Source organism: Natator depressus, chromosome 6 (assembly GCF_965152275.1).
Source record: "Natator depressus isolate rNatDep1 chromosome 6, rNatDep2.hap1, whole genome shotgun sequence".
Lineage (NCBI taxonomy): Eukaryota > Metazoa > Chordata > Testudines > Cheloniidae > Natator > Natator depressus.
Window position 1 is genome coordinate 64266132 of NC_134239.1, and position 20500 is coordinate 64286631.

The 20500-nt window shown below is 47.2% G+C and overlaps 1 protein-coding gene across 2 annotated transcripts in view; it reads left to right on the plus strand.

Moving 5' to 3' along the window:
* PLEKHD1 (pleckstrin homology and coiled-coil domain containing D1) overlaps positions 1–19587 on the plus strand; it is a 44126-nt gene extending 24539 nt beyond the window's left edge. For both annotated transcript variants that reach the window (XM_074957043.1, XM_074957044.1), the window contains 9 exons: positions 2438–2529; positions 6606–6658; positions 9749–9843; positions 10545–10638; positions 12019–12197; positions 13047–13179; positions 14428–14572; positions 18598–18738; positions 19357–19587. In XM_074957043.1, coding sequence (XP_074813144.1) covers positions 2438–2529; positions 6606–6658; positions 9749–9843; positions 10545–10638; positions 12019–12197; positions 13047–13179; positions 14428–14572; positions 18598–18738; positions 19357–19517 — 1093 coding nt within the window. In that variant the 3' untranslated portion in view covers positions 19518–19587. The remainder of the gene's footprint in view (positions 1–2437; positions 2530–6605; positions 6659–9748; positions 9844–10544; positions 10639–12018; positions 12198–13046; positions 13180–14427; positions 14573–18597; positions 18739–19356) is intronic.
* Positions 19588–20500: the final 913 nt, after the last annotated feature.

A 20500-nucleotide genomic window follows, 5' to 3' on the forward strand; every position in this document is an offset into this window, starting at 1 on the left:
TGTTCAGCCCCTTAGCCACTGAACAATCCTAGTAATACACAGTCTGCTGTCCCCGAGGGAACAGTACACACCAGCTTGAATGATTCAACTCAGAATCAGCTCCTTGTACAATACCACAGCACTGAGATATATCTATAGTGAAAACAAGAATAAGTCTATTATCAGAGATTCAAGATTCAAATGATAGTGAGTAAGAATATTGGAAACAAATGGTTAGATACAAAACAAAATCATAACATGCTTTCTAGAGACTGAACTTAACTAACAGGTTAACCTCCTGTCTAAAGAAGTTTATCTCATCCCCATGGTTCTCTGCAGTGTTTCCCCCAAGGTTGGCTGAGATCCTGTTTTCATGAGTGTAAACAAGCAGTCTGTTTACTTCTAGGTGCAGGATAAGGGGATGTCGTCTTTGACTTCTATTTATACAACCCAAAGTTCATTGTCTGTACTCAGAGACAGTATAGCCATCTGTGGCTTGTTTTTCCTGCATGCTCCTTCCCTGTTGATGTCCCATGTCTTTGTTGTTATTGCATGTAAAGCGACGTCCATTGTGTTAGCTTGCAATGCTTCATTTACATTTGACAGAAAAAGCAGTGAATAAACATCTCTTGTTTGACAGAAATGCGGTTTCTGCTGGTGACTCGTACCTCGATACAGTATCTAAGAGCGTATTTTTGGTCTACATACATAGCTCCTTACATAGTATCGGCACGTGTATTTCACAGTGACATTAATGACGAGTGTGACCCCGGCTTTCATTTGAGGCCTCACATGATTTTCTTTGGTGAACCAGAATGTACAGACCAGTATCAGGACATTCTGTAACCCCAGCTGGCATTAACGTGTTCTTGGGTCACATGGGCACACATTGACATATTTTGCACATAATTGGATGCTGAAACTGTACATTTTTATTAATTTTCTTCTAATTTCTCAGCATTTTAGATATCATGGACACACATTAGCTTAAAAGAAATCCAGTTGTGTGCAAATAATAGTTAAAGCCATACATTTTTACTAATTCTCTTCTAATTTGCTGTTAGAACAATGAGCTGTCTCAGTCTTCTCTCACTTTGCTTTTCCTGTGGATTCAGATGCAAATGAGCATCACCTTGCTCAGTTTACACTGGAGACACACATTGTCTCTGGCATCATCTTGCTCAGTTTACACTGGAGACACAGGCCAACAGGCAAAACAACATTACTTTGCCTGGGGCAAACTTGTTTATCACATCTGCCCCCAGAACACATTGTAGGAATATGTTTCTAGAACACTTTACATAACTCTTTACACACCATCTGTACATGTATCACACAGTGATATTCATGACTAATGTGGCACCAGTGTTTATGATACTTTACTCAATACACTTCTATAGTACAATAATACTGTACACAATCAGCTGATTTAATTGCTTATTTTTGGAGTTCAGATCCCCTGTTCTCCCGCTGATGAGTCTAGACCCTGATTGTCACAATGGGTTAGTAGGGATGGTAAAGAACTGAGAAATTCCTAAATGGGGCATGCTATTCATATGTGCATATAATTAACTGGTCTGCATTTTAAGTATAAAAAAGGCTGTGTTTTTTCTAGTGGTTGAAGCCGAGGACTGAGAAGCTGGAGCTCTGCCTTTGACTTATTATTAGTCCTTGGGATTGTCACTTAAGCTCTGTACCACAGCCTACTGTATCTTTAAAGTGTGGCCAGTGATGCATACCAGGAGGATTGTGTGGCTTTATTTAATAATGTTTGCAAAGCACTTTGAGGTCTTCTGGCAGATACTGCATGCAAAGTATTGTTATAATGCACCCCCTTCTCTCTTTACATTTTAGCTTTTCTTTTGATGTTTAGTTATGGCTCTTCGTTGTTTCTAGAGGTAGTAACCATGGGCTAGGCAGGGGCTCCAGGACATACATCAAATCCTACTGGCTAATTGCCCATCAGGGAGAGATTTCCAGTTGGTCATGGGATACCAAAAGGGATGAGGACAAAAATCAGAAGGGGAGGAGCTGGGGACAGGGTAATGCCCAAATGGAAATTGGCAGTGGTGGGGCAAAGCGTTGGAAAGGGGTGGAGCCAGGGGAGGTACAAGTGGCTAGAAGAGATGGGTCTTAGACAGGAGGTGCGATGGCATTGGTCATCATCCTCATCTATTAATCAGTGTCTTACCAATCCATCAGGATCAATTTGACAGGCCCAGTGCACATCCTACTACCAGGTACCTGGAAAATCCCTCTCTATTGATTGTATGCCAGGAAATTTTACAACTCATTTTAGCAGAAATAATATTTTATTTTTAAAAAAGATAATTCATCAAATGCATGGGACTCTGTTTGAAGTTGTAGACAATTTAAGCCTGAGTTTCCCTCCTCACTCAATAATTCCTAGCCGTGCTTCCTTCCCAATTCTCTTTATTTCTGTTCATTCTCTTTTTAGGACCTGGAAGAATGCTCAACTGGGAGAAGCCATGATTGAGAGCCTGGAAGCTCAGGGGCTCCAGCTGGCTAAGGAGAAGCAGGAATACTTAGGTTAGCTTGAGCAGCTTTTTGTACTGGGGACTCTTTAGGTTCAGAAGTGCCCAAGGGTTGCAGAATCCTAAATAGCACCCCTGTCTCCACTTTCTGTAACTGCTGGTGAGGTCCAGGCTGGTCAGCTGCAGGCTTTTATGAAATCAGCCATTTCTATTCAGCTATCAAGGGAGATGAACATAAAAGCAAATACTAGGGTTGAGTTCAGGACATTTATTGTAGGTGCTTAAAAGTATGCATGTATCCAGTCAGATGTGATCCTTTGGCTCCTAATAAATGGACAATGTGACTCTTGTTCTTGAAAAGTTTGAGGGTCCTGACTCTGGGAGTTAGCGCATGCCGGGCATACATAGGTACTCGTGTGCCAGTTTTAATTCCTCAGGAGTGGCATTTCTTATGGTGACTACAATTTTGGGGTTGTTGTTTTTTTCCATCGGGGTTTTATTTTCACACTGCTGAATCCCCATCTCAATTCACCCCTGTATTAGTGGTGACAATGTGTATGGTGGCAATTCTAGCCTGGTAGATTATGGGTTCATGAGCAGGCAAATGGCTCAGCTAGTGCATGTGTACGTTTCAGATAATTAGTGGCTTCTCTGGGTAATTGAGACTACTTACACCTTAAGCTAAGGCACCTGGTAAAATAATAATTAATATGAATGCTGTGAGCTACACTCTGTCATCCAACTCCTGCTAATAAAACTTTAATATATTTAGATATTAAGAACAACTTGTTAACTATAAGGGTTGTTAAGCTCTGGAATAGGCTTCCAAGGGAGGTTGTGGAATCCCTATCACTGGAGGTTTCTAAGAACAGGTTGGACAAATACCTGTCAGGTATGGTCTAGGTATACTTGGTCCTGCCTCAGTACAGGGGACTGGACCTGATGACCTCTCAAGATCCCTTCCAGCCCTACATTTGTGTGATTTATTTTTTATGGAAATCTGAAGATGAAGAAATATTTCTGTTTTACATTATTGCATTCACTGTGCTCCAGGATGATCTCAGTACATTGCCTGGGATTTAATAGTAGTAACAATAATTAGAGCTCTAAAGCACTTTCAGTCTGAAGATCTCAAAGCCATTTATAAAAGTTTTATTTATTTATAATGAATGAATTAAGCCTCACAACCCACAAGTGAGGTGGGAAAATAATACCATCCCCATTTGCCAAAGGGATAAACAGAAACCCAGAGAGGATAACTTGTAGAGCTGGTCAAAATGTTTTGGAAGAAAACTTTGTCTAAAATTGGCAAGAATTTTTTCATGAAAAGCTGGTGTATTTCAAATCTTGTTCATAAATTTTGGGGTGATATTTTTATCAACACCTTTATTGTAATTTTTATTTTAAAAAGTTATGGAAATGGTTACTGACCATTTTCATTTACATCACAGTTCGATAACATTTTCAGTTAAAATATTGATGAAACAAATTGGTGCAAAAAATTCTCTTTGGCCCCTGTGCACCAGAAGTAGTGCTGACAGGGAGTTATTAATGACTTTTAGTTAACAAAAAAATTTCCCCCCATTTTTCAAACAAATCTGATGACTTTGCCCACAGCCACACCGTGAGTCTGTCAGAGCTGGGAACAGAGCCCAGATCACCAGATTCCCGTTCCCCTGCTCTAATCCCCGGCCTTGCTTTCCAACCTTCCATGGACTGACCCGGGACTGATCTATGGGAGGATTCTCTCAACCAAACCCTCTTTCTCCAGGATGTTTCCAGACACCTGCATCATGGTCTCTCAGTTCCCTCCCCACCCCACTTCAGGTGGTATAATACCATTACCAAATTCTGTAGGGAGGCTGCAGAACGCTATGCAGCTCTGTGGGAGTGGAACCCTAGCGGAATGTGGTAGATATGAGAGAGATTCTCCCTATAAGAACATAACAGGATCTTAGCGGGAAGACCTGTCCCTCACCGCTGAATGTCACAGGTTAGCGGGTTTTCGCTATTAGTGGCCAAACATCCCCTTCATAACCCCCAGGACAGCATAAGAATTGTTAGTCCTTTCCCAGGTTGCAGTCCTATACGGGGGAGGAAGAGAGATCTTCTCCGCTAATTAGCAGCTGTGTATATACAGGGATCTTTGATCCATAGCAGGGACATTCAGGCTGACTATTCAGTACTGTCATGCTTGGCCACTTTCATTTGACAGCTTTTGCTTTGGTTTGCTTTGTTCCAATATAACTGCTGAGGTTTCTGCCTTATTATTAGCATCCTGGTCAGCGCCCCGTGTCCCTCCAATGGTTAGTGCTTTGAGGACAAGAGAGTTTCTGGCCACTGGGAGATCAGGTCAAGACTCTGGGAGGCACACATACTGCTCTACCTCCCTTATGTTGGGAGCGTCTGTACTTCCCCCGACCCCCTCCGGAGTGACCATCCATCTCCTACCCTTCCCCCTGTGCCCAGTCCTGCCCCCAGGCTGGGAACCACAGGGATTGGTGGACTGCATCAGAAGGTCAGACCCTGCAGGACCTGGTCCTCCCAAGACGGGCAGGAGTTCGAAGAAAGGGAAGAATTGGCACATTGCCAGCAGTGTGGCACGTGGGGCAGGCAGCATAGGTTCTTCAGCCTACAGCACGGGTGGGGAGCTGTGGTTTTGGCAGCATCTTCCAGCGCTCACAGGGAGATAGTGGAAGGGTCTGGGGTTTTGGATGGGGGAGAGGGAACAGGAGGGAGGAAGGAGAGGAGTAGAGGTTCTCAGAAAGAATAGAATAATGATATTATTCATCTGTATTACTGTAGCATCTAGGAGCTCTAGTTGTAGATCTGGATCCCATTGTGCCCAATAATAATAATACCTAGCTGTTAGCTCGTGCTTTTAATCTTTAGATCTCAAAGTGCTTTCTACAGGAGGTCAGTATCGCCATTCCCATTTGACAGATGGGGAAACTGAGGCACAGAGCAGTGAAGTGACTTGCCCAAGGTCACCCAGTAGGCCAGTGGCAGAACTAGAAATTGAACCCATTCTGCTGAGTCCCACTAATGCTCTCTAAGAGTTAACCTCAGAGTGCGCAGGAACTCTGGGTACTGACCTTGTTAATAAACCAATAGGTGCTCTTTTCAGCATGGCCAAAGTCTAGCTGGAGACCTTAGGAAGGGGCAGGGCTGAGATACTTCGTTACTCATAGGAATCCCTCTGAGGCTTTGAGCCTTTCAAGACAACTGAAGGAACCCAGTTTTAGCTGGGGCATCATAACAGTGCGACCAGTTTCTTCACAATGTCATGCCACAGAGATGGAAATGGGACATAGATGCTATAGTCATCTCACTGGATGGCTGGTGGCATCCCTGGTAGTAGTGAGCAGCTGATTATCAGCATGACATAGGCAATGGCAACCTCAGAGAGAGCAAATTTTGTTGAATAAACAAGTGGAGTGAGCACAATAGTGAGCATGAAAGGAAATGAGGGCTAGACAAGGGTGTCTAGTAGCAGATGGCTGAGATCATGACCCAGAGTCTAGTCCTAGCTTAAGAACAGAATGTGGCCTGCTAGTTCGGGTAAGGGACAGGGAGTCAGGACACCTGGATTTTGTTCTTGGCTCTGCCACTTTGTAAAACTTTGGGTAAGTCACTGAACCCATCTGTGCTTCAGTTTCCCCAGCTGTGTAATGGAGAGAATGATATTTTCCTACCTCACATGAGGGTTGTGAGGGTTCCCTCACTGATATGCTCTAAGAGTCTTAGAAGGAAGACATCAGAGGGAGTGCAAAATATTAGTGTGTGTTTGTTTGTTAAAAATTTGGCAGGAGAAGGATAACAGAAAATCCCATTAAAGTAGTCTTGGCCTTAGGAAACACCCAGACGGATGTATGCAATGCAAGAGGGAAGTCTGCATTTTCCAGCTCTGTGTGACTAGTGCCCCAAGATCATAAACACCCCACTGCATTATCAATTGCTTTTCTTCCTGCATTTGGCCTAGGGTGATCAGATAGCAAGTGTGAAAAATCGGGACAGGGGGTTGGGGGTAATAGGTGCCTATATAAGAAAAAGCCCCAAATATCAGGACTATCCCTATAAAATCGGGACATCTGGTCACCCTAATTTGGCCTATGTTGTGTGTGTTTGCAGATAAGCTGATGGAAGAGACAGAGGAGCTCTGTCTGCAGAGGGAGCAAAAAGAGGTGGGTGCCCATTCAAAGCCAATCAAATCATACCCCTTCCTATTCCCTGCAGAGTGTAGGGCAATCTGTTGATTGGAGGGGCTAGCACCATGCAAAGCCCAAAGGCAACCATGCTCCTGGATGCCCCTTGGATGAGTAAAGGGATGACAGCCAAGCCCTGTAGATGGATCCTGCACACCTTTGGGTTTCATCTTTTCTCACTGCACCATCTCGCCTTCCTTGATGTTAGCATCTAGTCTCATGTAGGAAAGGTTGAAAGTTGTTGTGAGAGGGAATAAGGATGCTATTTGAATTACAACCTGGAGCAGGAGGGGTTTCTGCTGGTCAGGACTCTCTCTTTCTAGTCCTTGCCCCTCATTGCCGGTGTACCTCAGTCTCGACCTGCAGTAGTACCCTGGCCCATTCTAGTCTTGAGCAGAGACAGTTAATTATGGGTGAAATTCAAGAGGTTTGGGGCTTTGGGTTCAGTTCAAATAAATACCCAATCATTCAAATGCTACTATGAAACTTACCCAAATTATTAGAACCGATTCAGCACTTGTTCTCTCCCCTGGCATCACCACAAACACCTTTCAAAGACCCCTCCTACTTTATTATGTCTTCTTGAGGGGTGGGGGTTTCAGAAAGTTTCTGCTCCCTTCCGGGGTCTACAGAAGTGGCGGGTCCACTTCTCCCTCTTTTAGGGCTAATCTACTGTCCCCTCTAGCTCCTTTGGGCAGCTGGCTAGTAGACCTGCAGTGGAGAGGGAGTAATTTTGTCCGAGAGCACTGGGCTGGATCCCTACTCTTACAAAGCCTGTCTTGGGTGCTTTAACATTCACAGATAGCAGACAGGAGCAAGGGCAGTTTTGAGGTCCTTTATTCCTAAAGGAGGGAGAAAAATATAATCTACAGGGAGCGTAATTGGTCTGACATTTTACAGGCCTGCAGGGCTTCACAGGAATGGTTTGGGAGTGCACTTTGTTTGAACTGTTGGATCTGCCATATGGATGTACAGTCTTTATTATTAATTTATCTTGTCAGTTTCAATCAATGGTTCTATGACACTAACGGAGCCACTGTAAGAGCTTCACCTAGTGGCTAACTCTAGTACGTTTTAAACCAAGACTCCTGAGGCAAAAGTCCTTTGTTATTCAGTTATTGAGCGGATCCTTCTCCTGTGCAGTGTCCACCTCACTGGTGTAAAAAAATAGCCATTTTGACTGGGGAGCATAAGCTTGTTGAGACTGGGAAGATGGGTGGTGTTACTTATCAGCCTTTTTAAACACCGCTTATCACCAAGTGTAGACAAAGGCAGTGATGATTCATAGATACTAAGGTCAGAAGGGACCATTATGATCATCTAGTCCGACCTCCTGCACAACGCAGGCCACAGAATCTCACCCACCCACTCCTGCGAAAAACCTCTCACCTATGTCTGAGCTATTGAAGTCCTCAAATCGTGGTTTAAAGACTTCAAGGAGCAGAGAATCCTCCAGCAAGTGCCCCATGCTACAGAGGAAGGTGAAAAACCTCCAGGGCCTCTTCCAATCTGCCCTGGAGGAAAATTCCTTCCCGACCCCAAATATGGCGATCAGCTAAACCCTGAGCATATGGGCAAGATTCACCAGCAAGATACCCAGGAAAGAATTTCCTGTAGTAACTCAGATCCCACCCCATCTAACATCCCATCACAGGCCATTGGGCCTATTTACTATGAATATTTAAAGATCAATTAATTACCAAAATCATGTTATCCCATCATTAAAAACGTTAGCTGGTTATGGATAGCAGCTAGCACACATTTCAAACACTACTCAATGCCAATACTCAGAAGCAAACTAGGGAAATGTGGTCTAGATGAAATTACTATAAAGAGGGTGCACAACTGGTTGAAAAACTGTATTCAGAAAGTAGTTATCAATGGTTTGCTGTCAAACTGGGAGGATATATCAAGTGAGGTCCTGCAGGAGTCAGCCCTGAGTTCAGTACTAGTCAATATTTTCATTAATGACTTGGATAATAGAGTGGAGAGTATTCTTGTAAAACTTGCAGATGACACGAGGCCAGGAGGAGTTGCAAACACTTTGGAGGAAAGGATTAGGATTCAAAACAACCTTGACAAATCGGAAAGTTGGTCTGGATTCAACAAGATGAAATTCAATACAGATAAATGCCAAGTACTACACTTAGAAAGGAAAATCAAATGTACAACTACAAAATGGGGAATAACTGGCTAGGTGGTAGAACTGCTGAAAATGATCTAGGAGTTATAGTGGATCACAAATAGAATATCAACCAACAATGTGTTGCAGTTATGAAAAAGACTAATATCACTCTGGGGTATATTATCAGGAGTGTCATACATAAAAGCACTGGTGAGGCTTCAGATGGTATACTGTGTACAGTTTGGGGCTCAATACGTTAAGAAAGATGTGAACAAACTAGAAAGAGCCCAGAGGAGAGCAACAATGAAAAAAGGTTTAAAAAATCTGACCTAGGAGAAAAAGTTAAGAACACTGGACATGTTTAGTCTTGAGAGGAGATGACTGAGGAAGGACCTGATAACAATCTTAAAATATGTTAAGGGCTGTTATTTAAAGAGGATGGTGATCAGTTGTTCTTCATGTCCACTGAAGGTAGGACAAGAAGTAATTGGCTTAATGTGGAGTAAGGGAGAATTAGGTTAGATATTAGGGAAAGCAACCTAACTACAGTACAAGGAGAGTTAAGCTCTGGAGTAGGTTACCAAGGGATGTTGTGGAATCCCTGTCATTGGAGGTTTTTGGCAACAGGTTAGGCAAACACCTGTCAGGGATCGTCTAGGTTTACTGGGTCCAGCCTCAGTGCGGGGGATGGAGTAGATAACCTCTTGAGTTCCCTTCCAGCCATACATTCCTATGGTTCTGTGATTTAATAATTATGCATTTCATGTCTTTACTGTTTTGGATTTGGAGGCAACACTAGTGCTCATGTGGGATGGTGGGGAAGGCCAAGTTAGAAAAGGGTCTTGTGACTATAACATAAAATGAATTGAGTTACTGCAGGGGTAACCATTTAACCCTCTGAGCGCTGCAGCCGAGTGCACTTATTTCCCCATGTTACCTCTCAGGAGCTGGAGCGTCTTAACCAGGTGCTAGAAGCAGAGAAGCAGCAGTTTGAAGAAGTGGTCCAGGAGCTGCGGCTGGAGCAACAGCAGATTAAACGGTAATGAATCCAAGAAACCAGGTGGGCGACAAGACAGCTGGCACTTCCACAGGTGAAGAAAAGCGATCTCGGTTTCACTTTGCATTCAGGACCCCAACAGCCTTTTTAGAGCAGTGCAGTAAATAGGATGGAAGAGTGACCACCCCATAAACTCTGAGTACTATGGCGATAAGCACACACATGGGTGCATATTCCAGACTAGGGCATTTCCCATGGCCGGTCATGGCATGTGGGAGCATATGTACGTTATTGGCACATGTGTCACAATTCTCGACACTGGAAGTCACCGTGCCACAACTGCACTGAAGTCAGTGGAGTGACACTGTGGATGGATTTGAACCCTAAGTGCCTAGAATTTATAAGGCACATATGCCCATATGCAGTGGTTAAAGTTGATTGAAAGAGGCTCTCACCACACTGGCCAAGGAGGGATGGGAGCTGCGGGAGCACTGTCTACCCAAGCCAGGGAGAGGAGGAGGAATGCTTCCTCTGTTTTTAGTAAAGGAGGGGAGCTATGCTTGTGTCCCCCAGCTCCACCTTAAGTTGACTTGTGCCTGGCATTTCTGATTCCTGACAGCACCCCTTCCAAATCAGTACTAGAGCATCCTATGGCAATGGCCAACTCTACAGCCTATGGTAGTGTGAGTGCAGTGTTTGGGGCTATTATTCCCCCACAAAGTGCATAACCATTGTCCTTTTAGGGAGCTGGAACTGACAGCCCAATCCCTCAAAGGAGTGGAGGAGGAGAAGAAGGAACTGCGAAGCCTGACAGAGTCCTTACAGAAAACACTGGAGGTCAGTGATAGATTTTTCTCCTCATGGTGACAGCCTTTCGGGGAAAGTGCTATAGAACTAAACAGGGATTAAACTAATAGTGTCCTGTAGCAATTACTCTAAAAGCCTATAGAGTTTGACAGAGAATCAGATCCTTCTACAGGTCAATTGATCCAGCTTATAGAACTCTTTAGCAGGGACATATGTCAAGATCCTCTCCTGTGTTGAGATCTCTTCAGGACAGGGCTGGAGCTGTCAGGAACCCAGCTATAGCTCCCTGATTCTCAAGCTGCAGCTTCCCTGGCCCTAGCCCTGGTCTAAATTAGAGCAACCAGGTGACAGCTCTAATTTACAAAGCTGCATATGGTCTCTGAGAAATCATATACCAGCTGAGAATGTGGCACAGAGTGGAGCTTCATCACACCTCTTCCCTCCCCTATTATAACCCCTATGTCAGGGTGGCTCCTCTAGCTTTATGCCCTCTGAGAGATCCCTCCCCACACGCTGGGAATTCTCAGCTAGGCAGTAGCACCCAGAATATGGCCTATAATTTTCCACTGAACTCTGCAGGATGGTCCAAATATCCTATGGAAAGGATCTCATTCTGTATTACATTCTGCGGGTTCTTAGAGAAATGGCCATAGAACCCTGTTGATTTAATCCCTTTTTGATTCTACAGGACTTTTCCCATAATACAGATCCTCTCTCATTTGCTCTTGCTCTTTAGTTTTTTTGCTGGGTGGTTTGGGTTTCAGTTTGAGCACGGGGCAAAAACCAGGAGTTCATAGTTCAGGTCACTTACGTTGCCCGACCTGGTCTGCTCCACCATTGTTGCAGGTACTGGTAAGACAAAGTTTGGGAATGACAGTATTAAGGAAGGAATGATTCTGTCCTGACTACAGTCAATAGGTTGAGCAGTACAGAGGAAAGCAGTGTCGTGTGCCCTCCCCCTGTAGCTGATAGGGATTCATAAGCATGCAAGGGGAGAGTCTGCTGGCACGCAAGGGTGCAGAGAGGCCTGAAGGGAGGAGGAGGAAGGGCAGTGAGGTTGTACAGTATTAGTGATGAGTAGAGGAAGTAAAGTTCCCCTTTCTTGGAGTACTGTCTGCTGAATAATCATGAGCCCGCATTGGCAGATTCCTTTAGAGAAGCCCCAAGTGATGGCCCGTCTTCCTGCATAAAGAGAGAACATTAAGGAGGTTATTGCTCCCAGGGTTGCCGGGGAGAAGGGGAATCCAAAGTTTAAGTGGGTGGGGAAAGGAGGGCAGCAGAAGGAAGGAGGGGCAAAAGGGAGCCATTGGAGAGGAGTCATCTGGGAAGGTGCCTAGCCTAGGAACCTCCATGTCAGAATGTCAGTGGCCTGGCTAGTAATGACATGCTCTGTTCCTTCTCTGTCCCAAGGAGCTCTCCTGGGAAAAGCAAAGAACCCTGGAAATGCTGGAGGAGAATGAGAGCCAACTTCAGCCCCTGGCCAACGCTAACAAGCAGGCAAACCCCACCGGGTGTCTGCACAGCAACCTGCGCCAGATTGAGGAGAAGATGCACCAGCTCCTGGAGGAGAAAGTCTTGGCAGAGAGAAGGTAAGGTGGGGAATGTAGCTTACAGAATCCCAGAAGAGGAAGGACGAAGTGTTACTCCTTGCAGAAGGAACGTGGTGTTGGGAAAGGAGCTACCATTACTCCTGCAGAGGGAAGGTCATAGTAAGAGGAGACACTGGAATAAATTCCAGACTTACAACTGTAATCATTTTAAAGCATTTTCTCTATTTTCATTAACATTGGCTATTTCCTGGTGGCCAACAGCCTTCAGCAGAGTTGTTAGACCTTTTGTCGTTTCCCCTCATGGATGCCGGCTGAGGAGTGGGAAAGTGCTAGTCAGGCAATTCAGATTGCCAGGCAGGTTCAGATTCATCCTGGTCAGTGTGGCCATCTGTGGCTGTGCTGCTTGGTTGCCAGTGTGAAATGAGCTGGTTGACCTTTCTAATTCCCTGTGGTCAAGTGTTCATATTGCAGACACTTGACAGTCTAAGCAGAGAGGCCAAGGGTTCCAGGGGCCATGGAGAATGAACTCCTCTTTGACTCTAGAGCTGCTCCTTTCAGATCAGGATTGGGGCACATTAGCCCAACAATAGGCCAGAAGCATGTGCTACTGGTGGACCTGTTCTGTTCATAGAGAACTTCACCCTCCAGAGCTGTCAATCTGGGATCACTGCATTTACCTGTTTCAAAAATGGAGATAAAGTTCTAAGGGAATGCCGCAGTGAATATGTACAACTAAAACTGAGGCCAACTGGATTTGCAAGACCAGCCCTGCTCTGTCTGACCCATCAGAGCAGCTTTCAACCAAGGTCTTCTTTCCCTCCCTTTCTGGGAGTTGCAATGGCCAGGGAGAGGTCTTCTCTAATGCTCTTTTGTCATGCTGTGTGGTAGGATGAAGGAGAATGAGGAGCGGTCCCGAGCCTTGGAGGAGGAGCGGGAGTTTTACTCATCTCAGTCGCAGGTGCTGCAGAACTCGCTCTCAGAACTGACTGCAGAGAAACAGCAGACAGAGAGAGACCTCAAGGTACTGCATATGTTGCTCACTAACTCTGCCCCTGCTTTGGGCCCAACAGATTATCTCCTTCTTCTCCACTGCAGACTTCTTCAAGGATCTCAGAGTGTTGTAGCTTTTCTTTTGAGGCCTAAGATGGGAGTGGGGAGAGCTTCGGGGCCTGCACTTGGTCAGAGAGATGCTTATTGGCAATGTCAACCTAAATGAACTCAATCTCTGAAGAAGAACATGATCAGCCCTTCCACTCCAGAGGCAAAAAGCATGCATGGATAGAGTAGAGACTTATACCAGACCCTGTAGGTCAACAGGTTTAGGCTCTGATGGGACAAGCAGTTGAATTCCACTAAGTAGGGCTATCCTCTGAGAGATTGTCCTGCCTCTGCAACCAGTTGCTCATATCCAGGGACTCCCGGACTCTCCTGATGATCTCAGCTGTCATAGTGCTGTATAGAGGGACTCCTCTCAACTAGCCAGGACCCAGATCTTGTAGATATTTATAGATCAACACCAGAGCTGAACAGGATCAGCACAGTCTCTGGGGAGCGGGGCTTAGATGTTCCTGACTGCTGACATGATTGGGCTGCAGTCTTCACCAAGGGAATCATATGAGTGGTCTTGGCTGTCCCATGTCAATCTCATTGCAATAAATGGACCAAACATCACAGTTTGGGAATCACTGGTCTATTAGTCCACCAGATGCTTCCTCTTGAAAAAGTGGGATAGAGTTTCTGATTTTAGCCAAAGGGCAAAGGAAAATGGATTTCCACCTATCTTATCATGATGGGTGAATGCAGAAGGGCTGGCGGTTCAGTTTGGATAAACACCCAAAAGTCTCAATGTTTTTTACCCTTATCTTGAGTCAGTAACATTTAGCTAGAAATGTCACAAGGGCAGTTTTTTTCCCCCTCCATGAGATTCCATATATTTCCTGTTCTTTTTCAGCTAGCAATACCTGCACAAACAGCCTTTCTTATGGTATTTCAACACCTCTGATTCCAAACAGAACCTAGAATGGTGGGGGCAGCTGTGAAATCAGGAAGCTGGAGTAATAGACAGTTACCCAAACACTGCTGAGCCTCAAGGAGGGGTTCAGTTTGAGGAATTGATGAACAGCTTGCATGGTTTCTATCTACACTGGCAATCCTTCATATTCAATGCCACCCTCAGCTTTGGGATCCTTGCAACTCCTGAGTCAGCAGCAGTATCACTGTTGTGTTGAATAGTTTTCCAGAGTGACTGATTTCCTTCCATCCTCCTCAGGCTGAGATGAAGGTGCGTATGGATCTAGAGAAGAGACTGAGGGAGGCTGAAGAAGCCCTACAGAGCTTGGAGCAAGGCTTGAATTCTCTGGATTGCAACAAAGAGAAGGAGGAGAAAATGAAAACAGATGTCAGCAATTTGAAAAGTAAGTCATCTATCCTTCATCCCCCTCTCTGCTGGTGAATACGCTCCACAGAAGGGTCCATCTCCACAAGTCAAGCAAAGTGGTGTTTAGTGAGTTCTCAAAACACTTTGCAGCTTCCCTCTGCAGATTGCAAAAGCACTTTGCAAACATTAGTGAGTTAAGTCTCACTCTCCTGCGAAGGTCAGTGTTGTTCTCCCTTGTTTTACGGATGAAAAAACTGAGGCATAGAGAAGTTAAGTGACTTGTCGTAGGTCATATAGGAAAGCTGTGGCAGATCAGGAAACAGAACTGAATGGAGCTCAGCATCTCAGTCCTGTGATTCCACCACCATACAGTCCTTACAATCTGATCCTTCTGTATTTGGATGACAGCAGCCTAAGGAGCATTCAGCTTGGTGCTGGGTGATTCAGTAGGTTTATGTAATGGGGCAGCTGCCCCACTGTGGCGGAACAGTGGCGGAACAGGGGTTAAAAGCACCCCTGGAGAGAGCTATTGCTGGATAAAAAGAGTGAGAGCAGCTGAGGGAATAGCTGACCACAGGTGTGGCCAGCTCAATTAGGGCCTAGCTGGCCCTGATAAGAGGGCTGGGGGCCAGGAGCTTGAAGGAGTTTCACTCTAGCCTTGGAGTGGGAAGGGCTAGCTGCCTGGGAGCAAGGTACCTGAAGCAGAGCAGTTCTGGGGAAGGGCACAGGGAGCTGGGGAGCTCCAGCCTGGTAAACACGCAGGCTGCAGGCCTTGTTGAAGGCCTACGAAAGGTACTGGGGCCGCAGAGGGGCATCCCGGGGATAGGCAAAAGCAGCAGGTCCTACCCCCTTGCCAATGATGAGTGGCCATTATAGACTGCAGTCTGCCTCAGGCAAAGGGGACTAGATGATGACTGGCAGTAGCCACTGAGGCAAGGTGGGCTTAGAGGGTTGGGGGTTCACCGAGAGGGGAGACCCAGAGTGTGTGGGACTGCTGTGGGGCAGAACCCCAAGATAAGAGGGCACTGGGATCTGGGGTGGACATGGGGCCTGAGGCAGGCGAGACACCGGCCACCAGGAGGTGCTCCGAGTACTGGGCGAGCTAATTCCCAGATGACCAGCAGGAGGCGCCGTGCCAGTGAGTCTGCAATCTGCTACAGTTAACCTTGTACTGTGACTCAGTATTGCCTCAGTGCCCCAGCCTAGCACTACAGGGTGTTGTGCTGTTGGAGGTGCAGTCTTTGAGATGAGACACAAAGCTGAGTTCCTGACCATGTGTCACTGAAGTTCCAAAGATGCTTTCAACAAGAGATAAGCTGGTTGACTCTAGGGTCCTGGATGATTGAGCTTTGGGTAATATCCCTTCCTCAACTCCCTTGCAGCTCCAACTAAATGCAGTATTCTTCACTTCCTGTCCTATAATGTTGCTGGGAGCTGTTAAAGAACTGCCAAGCTTCATTTCAGTGCAGGGTGGGTGACGTGGGCCTGTGTATAGAGTGTGCAAAGTCCTTTGGGATCCTGAGGGTGAGATGCACCATAGAAATACAAGCGATTAGCATTCAGTCCATTTACGTGAATCAGTAGATTCCAAAGTAGCAGCAAAGCAAAGGGCATGGTTCTCCACTACATTGCTCCAGCAGACTGTGGTGGAGTGAAAACCAGGTCCTGGTTCACTGTGCAGCTGGATCCCCCAGTCATCTGTTCCCCCATACGTCTCCTCCGCCTTCCTCTCTGTTCATGGCAGGAGCCTGTGACTTGGGCTCCTCAGACGTATCCACGGTGCTGTTGTGGGGGAGGGTCTCCACTGAGGATGGCATATAGTTCTTTGTAAAAGCAGCAGGTCTGTTGCTTGGCACCCGATTGTTTGTTGGCCTCCCAATATGCCTGCTGCAGCTCCTTGGCTATCACACAGCACTCCTGCTGGTCCCTGTAGTACCTGTTCTCCAGCGTCCCCTGAGCAATCTGTTCATAGATGTCCATGCTTCTATGGCTGGGGTGGGAGCTGTGTCTGCATAGCATCTCCCCACAGGTCCAGGAGAGCCAATATCTCCTGTCTGCTCCAGGCAGGAGCATGTCTGGAGTGTGTAGGTGGCATGGTCAGGTGGGCATTCGCACACAACAATGGAGAACTGTGAGGGGTGCTCACCAAGCTGGAAAAGGAATTTCAAAAATTCACAGGGCTTTAAAAGTGTCTATGTGGCGATGGGGGTGGGGCGGTTCTGGTCTCTGTGACCCCAGGCAGTGGAGTTTACAAAGGTGACCAGAGCGTTGAGGTCAACATAAGTAACACAGCATCTCCACTTGCACTGCGTCAACCTAAGTACATTGACCGTGGCTCTACGTAGCTCAAGTAGGTGGTGTTACCGTGTCAGCGCTTACAGCGGTGGGAAGCCAATTTGAGTGTAGACGCATTAACAACTAGGTCAGCATAAGCTGCCTTGCATCAAACTAACTTTGTAGTGTAGACCAGGCCTTAGAGAATGGAAAATCAGGTCCAAAATCTACATTGTCAGCACGGAATTCTACCTTGTGTTGAGTTATCTGAACAGAAACCTTCACTCTGGCACAGAAAAGGCGGGTAACTTTTCGCACAGGGACTAGAACTCCTCCCAGCTTTAATTTTCTGTCCTAGGTTTCACTGTGTCTCCTCTTAAAAGAATTGAAGAGTATGGGTGAATTAAGTGCTTATAAAGGTTAGGGGTCAATACCACACACCTCAAGCCTGGCCTGCAAACCCCATCTCACCCCTGTTCTTTCAGGTCAGGATCAAGATGTGGTAGCAAAGATGTCTGGGGGCCTGTGACTAGCAGGGGAGTTGCAGAGGAGACATAAGGTGTGTTTGTGCGGATGGGGGAGGAGAGCCAGGCTGAAATGGTCCAAGATGTAGCTGGCTAGGGCAGAGGAGGTGCGCTGGCATAGCATGAAGGGAGCTGGGCCGAGGGCTGGAATAGAAGGGTATGTAGCAGGTCAGGATGCGGGTGCATTGGCAGAGCTGTGGGGTGGAGGGGGACTGAGGCTGGAATAGCAGGAGATGCTGCAGGTCAGGGAAGAAACGCATCAGCAGAGCTGCTCGGTAATGTTTGCCCAGCATGTGCCCGTGTCGTTAGTCCCTCCATTTCCAAAGCTCACTTGGAGAGAGAATAAAACACGTGCAAATTCTCTTTCTTTGGAGATATATGGAAACATTTGCAGGACTTCCCCTTTTCCGCCTTGGGGAACCCCACCTCTTTGAAGCATTTGAGAAACAAGGAGTGCAGTGGCCAGGGGCACAGTCCCGCTCTCTGCTTCCACTGAGCCATGAAATATGGCTGTGCTTACCAGTGGCCACAGCGTCCATCTGTCTTGATTACTTTGCTGATTTCAGGCTCTCTGAACCAAAGCACAACCAGTAGTGCTTCAAAGGGTTGCATTTCTGGAGACCCATGAAGAGAGACTTTCTCCTGCTAAATACCAAGGAAAAAGCTAGCTGGCTCCTGGCTAGTGACTGTGACGCTGAGATATTCTTGCTGCAGCTGTAGGAATAACTGAGGGGGGATTGAATGGCTCCTTTGGGACTGGTAATGGGCTCTTGTGCCTTCATTTCACCAGTCTGAATCCAGCCCAGATCAATAGAGTCTGGAAGTTGCTACCCCCTGACAGTGCTTAGAGTGCAAAGAGGGGGGATTGCCAGTGGGTGCAGACCTGGAAAAAGTTAGCTTTAATTGCATAGGGTCACTGTGGGACACACTCTACGCAGTGTCGTACCAAAGCTGCTGTTCCTAGGTTGTGATCCATGCCCCACTTACTTTCAAACCACTTTAAGCACCGTCCCCTGGTGGTGACGTGGGGCTTTGTGAATGAGTGTCTGTGAATGTGCTCCAGGATCAGATCCTCCTCTAAATGGTGCTATAGACATGCAAGGTATGAGCACCTGGTCCATCTCTATGGGCAGTGCAGGACTGTTCTGAGCAGGACAGTGTAGCTGGTATCTAGTGTGCCCAACTGGGATAAGCTCGCTCTGGGGCCAATGTTAACGTTTAAAGTGCCTCCCTCACGTGGCTTCCTGGAATCTCTCCTCCCCAGAGTTCTTTGAGGAGTGCATCCGGAATGCCGAGCTGGAAGCCAAGATGCCCATGATCATGAAGAACTCTGTGTACCTCCACAAGGCTGCCACCCGCCGGATAAAGAGCTGCCGGCTTCACTGCAGGAGGTCCAGCGCTTCCTGTAGGTGTTGGCGGCTCTTCCCACATTTTGCTCTGGGGAATGAGGATGGGGGGAAGGTTTGCTGGAGGAGGTGAGGATTTTGTTCCACAAGGACTTTGTGTTTCTTGCCCCCTTGTGGCATCACCCACTCACGGGGCTGCTTGCAGAGAAACCTCAGGCACCAATTCTCCACCTGAATTCCCTGGCTTTTCACATACCTGGAAACATGGGGGTGAACCCCTTCAGTGCCATCGGCTCTCTGTGTGCATGCTGGGGAAGCATGCTGCTGCAGCTGGGTTGGTTTGAGTGGTTGATCCATAGGAAGCCCCCTTTCTGGGGCCCTTGTGCAACCTGACAGCAGCAAAGGGAGCGGGGGGGGGGAGGGGGGAGGGAACAGGCACTGCCTTGCCCTCATTCTTGCCCCTCTCTGAGGAGAGCAAGATGGACTTATTCCATGTGCTCTCAAATGTCATCATAGGTTACTATCTCCTCCCCCACCAGAGCCCAGGGTCATAAAGGTGGCACTGCTCGGTTCCAGCTGCTCTGCATTGGCTCCCTGTTGAATCTGGGTCTTGGACAATGTTGGGGTGGTCTCTGGCATGGGAGTGCTCACCTGTTTTACTGCTGCTGTTGTTTCAGTGAAACAGTCCCAGTCGTTCATCTTCTCCCAGACAGAAGCCGATAACATTGAGGAGCTGAAGGAGGCAGCCAAGAGGCTCAGCCGGGACCAGCACTTCCGGGAAACCCTCTATCAAATCATGATGTCACAAAAAAATTCTGCTTCAGGGGAGGAAAAGTGAATCCTCATCTCCTCCCATCAGCAGGGGGCTTCTGATCTCAACTCGTTGTTCAACTCATCAGAAGTTAAACCACTGGGGTCAGGGGGAGGATTTGCTCCTCTGTGGGGAAAGGGGAAGGATGGATGAATGCACCACCCTCCAGGGTTGTGGCTTTTAGTGTGTGTTCCTGAGCAGTGCCAATCTCTCTTTCCCCAGACTGCAGGGAGGCTCTGCCATTCCCCCCCAGATCACCTCCGTTTACTTCAGCCATTTCCACTAGGACATGTTCTGCCAAAATCCCACAATCAGTGTTCAAATGAATCACACACTTTAGCTTAGAGAGTGTCGGGTCATTTCTTCACAGTCTAGTTCTCTGGCCAAATGTAGGTGCTGCTAATAAACCCCTTTCTTTGCCTAATGTCCAGCTAGTGAAATTAGCAGATGAGACACAGCCCAATTGCTCTGGCTCGCCTTCTTTCTCAGCTGGTCCAATACATCCCTCAGTATCTGTGCTGGGAAGGGGGATGTTCCCCAGCGTGTTGCCTAGACACGGCAGTTATATCAGTCTCCTGAGGTGTGCAATGATGTCAAGCCCGGAACAACCTCTTGATGTAGCACCCTTTAAGCAGGTAATAATGCAAGGCTGAGGGTACCATCCAGAGGCACCAGCTTCCTAAATTCTGGGGGCGGGGGTTACTTGACCCCTGCTCTGCCCCAGGCCCCGCCCCCACTCCATCTCCCAAGCCCCTGCCTCTTCCTGCCCCCTCTCCTCCCCACCCCGCCTCTTCCCGCCCCTGCTCCTTCCCTTCCTCCCCCCGCTCCTCCTGCATGCCACTGAACAGCTGATTGCAGTGGGCTGGAGACGCTGGGAGGGAGGGGAAGGAGCTGACTCATGGGGCTGCCGGTGGTTGGGAGGGAGGGGAAGGAGCTGATCTGCGGGGCTGCCAGTGGGTGCTGAGCACCCACTCTTTTTTTTTTCCATGCGGGTGCTCCAGCCCCGGAGC